This window comes from Leptodactylus fuscus, chromosome 2 (assembly GCF_031893055.1).
Source record: "Leptodactylus fuscus isolate aLepFus1 chromosome 2, aLepFus1.hap2, whole genome shotgun sequence".
Lineage (NCBI taxonomy): Eukaryota > Metazoa > Chordata > Amphibia > Anura > Leptodactylidae > Leptodactylus > Leptodactylus fuscus.
In genome coordinates, this window is record NC_134266.1 from 187,514,756 (window position 1) to 187,520,755 (window position 6,000).

General features: G+C 39.3%; 1 protein-coding gene across 2 annotated transcripts in view; it reads left to right on the forward strand.

Moving 5' to 3' along the window:
* LOC142195523 (protein-lysine methyltransferase METTL21E-like) overlaps window positions 1-3,871 on the forward strand; it is a 30,760-nt gene extending 26,889 nt beyond the window's left edge. For both annotated transcript variants that reach the window (XM_075265375.1, XM_075265376.1), the window contains exon 5: window positions 1,366-3,871. In XM_075265375.1, coding sequence (XP_075121476.1) covers window positions 1,366-1,775 — 410 coding nt within the window. In that variant the 3' untranslated portion in view covers window positions 1,776-3,871. The remainder of the gene's footprint in view (window positions 1-1,365) is intronic.
* The last annotated feature ends 2,129 nt before the right edge of the window (window positions 3,872-6,000 follow it).

Below are 6,000 nucleotides of genomic sequence, written 5' to 3' on the forward strand. Positions count from 1 at the left end.
CAGACGGAGGACAAAGCAGGTTGCCTTTATCCACTATCCGACTAATGAAGTCCTTTGGTTACTCAAGGATATACAGTAGGAGCATTTCTTGACATATATACTCATGTGAACATAGCCACAGACAATCGGATGTTTTTCCACATCAGCTTTTCTTCAACTCTCAAAGCATACACTTATAACACAACATACAGAGAAATAAGAGTTGCAGCTGCTGCCTCTCCTCTTTCCCATTATTTTTACTATAGAAAGAATATTTGGGGATTGAGAAAAGTTCTCAAGATTTACAAAGAGCCTGCAGGCAAGTAAAAGGGTATTACAGGCTGCTTCAAGGGGAAAAATATGCTGAAATCCCTTTATAAAATTTATGAAAATAATAGTAATACTAGCTTTTACCCGCGACTTCGTCTGCGGTGATTTGAGAATTGGGCGGACACAGACGTGTGAAACTGTAAAAGTGCTTTAAAAAGTTTGGTGGGCTAGCAAATGTGATGTGATGTGTTATATTGTGTATCTAGTGATACAGACAATGTGATGTGTTATATTGTGTATGTCGTGATACAGACAATGTGATGTGTTGTATTGTGTATGTCGTGATACAGACAATGTGATGTGTTGTATTGTGTATGTCGTGATACAGACAATGTGATGTGTTGTATTGTGTATGTCGTGATACAGACAATGTGATGTGTTGTATTGTGTATGTCGTGATACAGACAATGTGATGTGTTGTATTGTGTATGTCGTGATACAGACAATGTGATGTGTTGTATTGTGTCAATGTGATGTGTTGTATTGTGTCAGACAATGTGATGTGTTGTGTATGTAGTGATACAGACAATGTGATGTATTATATTGTGTATGTAGTGATACAGACAATGTGATCTGTTATATAGTGGAAAGCTATATTTAAATGTGAGTGAGTAGAGTGAGGGCTACTCCTGAGGTGACAGTAAGGAGTGTGCAGGCAGGTTGAGGCAGGAAATGCCAGGCAGTGTGTGTGAGTCTATAGCTGGGGCTAGGAGTCCTGCTTTTGTGAGTCTCCTGCTAGGAAGCCATGTTGTTTAGTGGCACCAAAAGTTGCCTGTGACTCAATCCTAAGGGAAAACTATGTTTGTGGAAAATTGCACGCAAATCCGTCCAGGCGTTTTAGCGTGATTGAGGAACAAACATCCAAACTCACAAACATCCAAACACACAAACTTTCACATTTATAATATTAGTAGGATAATATGAACATTTTGGTGAGTCCGATGTTCAACCTGGGTCTGATTGTACAACTTGGGTTGTATTGACCGAATTGTAAGAATGTATCAGTATGATTTTGGATTCATTCCCTGACATTATTCTCCCCCTTTCCGGTTTCAGGGGCTCGTGTTACAGCAACTGATCTGGAGGAATTGATTGGAAACCTGCAGTACAATGTACTTAAGAATACCAAAATGAAAAGTAAACATGTCCCACAAGTTAAACAACTTATCTGGGGATCTGATTTAGAGAAGAAGTTTCCAAAGAACTCCTTAGACTTTGACTATATTTTTGCAGCTGATGTTGTTTACAACCATCCATATTTGGAAGAACTTTTGGAGACATTTGATCATTTGTGCAGTGTAAACACCACTATCCTTTGGGTCATGAAATTTAGGAAAGAAAATATGGATTTGGAAAATGCATTTATTCAGAAATTTCAAAAACTATTTGATATGAATGTTACCTACAATCTGCCATCTCTGGGCATAAAACTCTACACAGCTAGACGATACAACAACAAAAAATAATAGATTTATCATTATAAATATTACATTATTTATTGCATTTTAAAACTAACCAGTGTAAAAGCAATACATTTATATGGACTTGTACATAGATTAAATAAATGGGTAGTACAAAAGTAGAAAACACACTGCTAACATTGACCAGTTATTCTCCCTAGTATCGTAGCTGAGCTCCATGTAGTTATATGTGGCTGAGCTACAATACTTGACAGTTTTTGGACAATCCTGGCACAGTTTCTCAGAAGGACACTAGGACCTTTTTCCAAGTCATGTACAAATTCTTTAAGGAATGTTGTGAATGGTATCTTCTTCCTGTGTTTTCATGTATGCATTCAGCCCCACTTTCAAAAATGGGGACACTGTAAAATGTAAAGAAAACCAGAATGCAATGATATGGAATTGTCATATAACCATATTTTATTCACAATAGAACATAGAAAACATACCAGAAGTTGAAAGTTAGACATTTTCCATTTCATTTGAGAAAAAAATAACTCATTATTAATTTGATGGCAAAAACACATCTAAAAAAAAGTTGGGATAAGGATATTAAAAGGCTGTAAAAATAAGAAAAAAATATACCCTGTCTAGTTACATGATGATTGTAGGATTGTTCACACAGATGATTCCACCATCAATCGATCAGCAGAATCAAGGATGTCTGTTAATTCAGGTTTATGGTCGGCTTAAGCTTTCACTCAAGCGTTCCTTAAAGGGAGTATGTTCGCAGCAAAATCAGTATTCAACCAATAAAACTACCTTGTAGAGTTGCTTTTACTCTTTCCAAAAATGCCATTCTTATTCTGCATTGCAGCTCTTTATCAGCCCATTTTTTTCTTTTTTTCTTTTTTTTTAAATCTGAGTTTTATTCAATTTTCAAATTTTCAGAGAAGTGCAGAGAAGCGGAAATGGGCGGTGGTTAAGGGCGGCTATCTAGAGCAGAGAGTAAAGCCTCGGCAACAGAAAAACCGCTCCTAAAGCCCTATCAACCAACTTACATAAGGATAAAATCTTTGGAAAGTGTAGAAGCCGCCCTACAAGGTACTGCCATTAGTTTGATACTGGTTTTCCTGCTGACAGACTCCCTTTATTAACATAATTATATGTTCACAGCTATATTTTGACCTCCATTATTCTGGTCCATTGGAGAAACTCAAACTAAAAAGGATCCATTTCATGACAGAACCCAGGGAATACTCATTCTCCATTTGTGTCTGTCAGGTTTCCATTGGATGTCTGTTTTTTTGGGGTTTTCCCACTAAAATCAAAAGACAAAAAAGTCGCACTTGCAACAATTTTTCGTACAGCAATTTTAGACATTTCTGCACTGGAGACTCTAAATGGTAACTCAACCACAGATATGAAGTTAGCCATAGAGTAATATTATAGCAAAATGTAGTAAATGGTCATTAACTAAACATTCTGCTCGCTTTCATTTCCCATTTTGAAATGTCTTTAGGCCTTATTCACACATCAGTGTTTTGGTCATTGAGTGATTGTGAGCCTGATTGAGAGACTACACACAGGTAATGATAACATTTGCACTTGTTCTGTGTTTTTAACCCAAACACTGACATTTGAATAAAGCCTTACAATATGTTCACATATTGGGGGGGGGGGGGGGTTAACTAAAACCGCAATGAGCTGTATTGCTCTGTGATACACTGGAAATGTTTTACACAATACTAAAGGGGTAATCTGGCAAAGGCAGCGGTTCAAGAGTGACCAGATCACAAGTCTCTTACATTGTCATTACCCATCTAAAGATGCAGGATGAACGAAGAACGTATGTGTCTAATGTGGATTTGCTCTGAGATGTCTTCTACACTACTCTGTGCACTTATAAAGTAACTTTTTATTTCAAAACAAAGACTTACTAAGTTCCAAACATCAATTCTGAAGACTTTTGCTGCATAGATCTATAGCATGCTTTTAGTGTGGTAGTAGTTTAGGGAGTAGTTAGCAAAAATGTTTTAATGCAACATCAGGTTGTTTGTCATGTGAAATTTAGTGAAATAATGTAGTTTATGTAACATTATCTTATGCAATTTTATGTGTAGCTTGTAGCAGTACAGACATGAACCACAACAATGGATTAAACAGCAGTAATGTGAATGTTCCATAAGTAGAGAGACCTTGCTTGGTCCCTCCACTAGGAAAAAATAAATGTCCTGCTCAATCTTCCTGCAGATTCTGTCGCTGATCAGCCTCAGAACTCACAGCATGAACTACTCCGCTGTTAGACTAATTCATCTCAGACTAATAAGCAAATGAAAAGAAGGTCCAGAAAATAGAGAGGAATCCGAGGTAGAATTCTGCCATAATTCCTCTTCATATTTCACCGTGTGAACAGACCCTTGTAGTTCCCCCACAAGTAATAGGTCCCCCACAGCTAACAGGAACATTGCAACCTATGTGGGTGAACTGTTACCTGTGAAGAGGGTACTATTACTGTAATAATGCCCTGATAGTACCCCTCCCCCTCCACACACACAGGTAATAGCCACCCCCCTTCCCACATAACTTATACTATTACCTCTGGGGTGGGCATTATTAACCTTAATACTGTCCTTTTTGCACGCGCACACACACATACACACACACACGTAATAGTCCTTCCCCACATAAGTAATGTTATTATCGCTAGGGGGTCACTATTATTGTAATAGTGCCCTTATAGGACCCCCTCCCCCCACAGGTAATTGTTTCCCTATAAGTAATGTTAGTACCTTTGTGGGGGCACTATTAATGCTACTAGCATAGCCTTTAGAAAGGCTATTTCACACCTACCTTTTGTATGTAAATCGCCTCAGTCATTTTTGAATGCACCCGTTTTTATTCATATGCTAACTTGCCTCCAGCATGCACCCCGGAAGTCTCAGCAAGCGCTCTCTGTGCTATGTGTGTGTGAGAGCAGGGAGGCTGCTGGTACTGCTAATGATAAGATAAGATATTCCTTTAATAGTCCCACAATGGGGAAATTTGATACAGTTTCATAGATGGTACAGTAGTATATAACAAGAGAGAAAAACACATACAAGCTCATAGCAGATAGAGAAATCCTAGGAATCATAGAAAGTAAAAAGAAAGAAACACAGACACACTGCAGGATCATTTAGTTCTCTGTGCGGAGTGATGTTAATAATACAGCAGAATGTGGTTGGAGGACATGAGGAGGGGGGGTCACAGCATGTAGATATAACAGCCAGAAACATTTTTGCAAAGGTGGGGGACATATGCAGCTATCATGATAACATGTGGTAGTTCTTTGGTACGTAGTGAGATCTCCTGCTCACAGCTGATAGTTCGGTATCTTGTATCAGCACTATTGTCCATTAACCACAAAAAAATGCCCCAAATGTCCTTCATCACAAGCCCTCCTCCTCCTTTCTGCTTACCACTGTGTTCTACTGCCCAGAGAAGTCGAAGCCATCCAGGTAGAAAGGGTGCTGCTCTCTTGCCAAGCTTCCATAACTCCTGGGGGTAGGTGGGTGATGGTAGGTTCCCAGGCTCATAAGCCTTCCCAGACTCATAAGCCTTCCCGGCTGTCATACATAGCAGAGAGAGAGTGCTCGCTGAGACTTCTGGGGTGCACGCTGGAGGCTAGTTAGCATATGAATAAAAACGGGTGCATTCAAAAACGACTGACGCATTTGCATACAAAAGGTATGTGTGGAATTGCCTTTCTAAAGGCTGTGCAAGTATGTGCTTAGATAAAAGTGACTTTTCCCAATGATAGAGCCCCTTTAATGTAATAGCGCCCTAATAGGCCCCCACAGATAATAGTCTACTCCCAAGAAAAGTTAACTGTGTGGGAGACTATTACTGTAATAATGTCTGGGAGCAGAGCCCAGAAGACGCTCACGGGCGGACACTGACTGCAGGTTTCCATCTCCTGTCAAGGTTTCTCGGGCAGAAGATGGAAACCCACAAAGCGGGGATCGGGCGCAGGTGTGAACCCGCCCTGAGCAAGGTACAGAACAAACAGTATGGCAAATCTTTGGTGCAGAAAGGAGAGATGCATCACAAGTGCACCCATGTCTGCCATAATTGGTATAGATGAGCTAATAATAACTACTCCAAGAGTTTTGTAAAATATCTTATTGATGTTGTATACTGAAAAAGGCAAATGCTAATGTGAAGTCATTACTTGGCCACTATAGTACTATATGATACCTTACGCTCCTTTGCCACTCATATTTTTAGGGATATGACACATCATACCTAT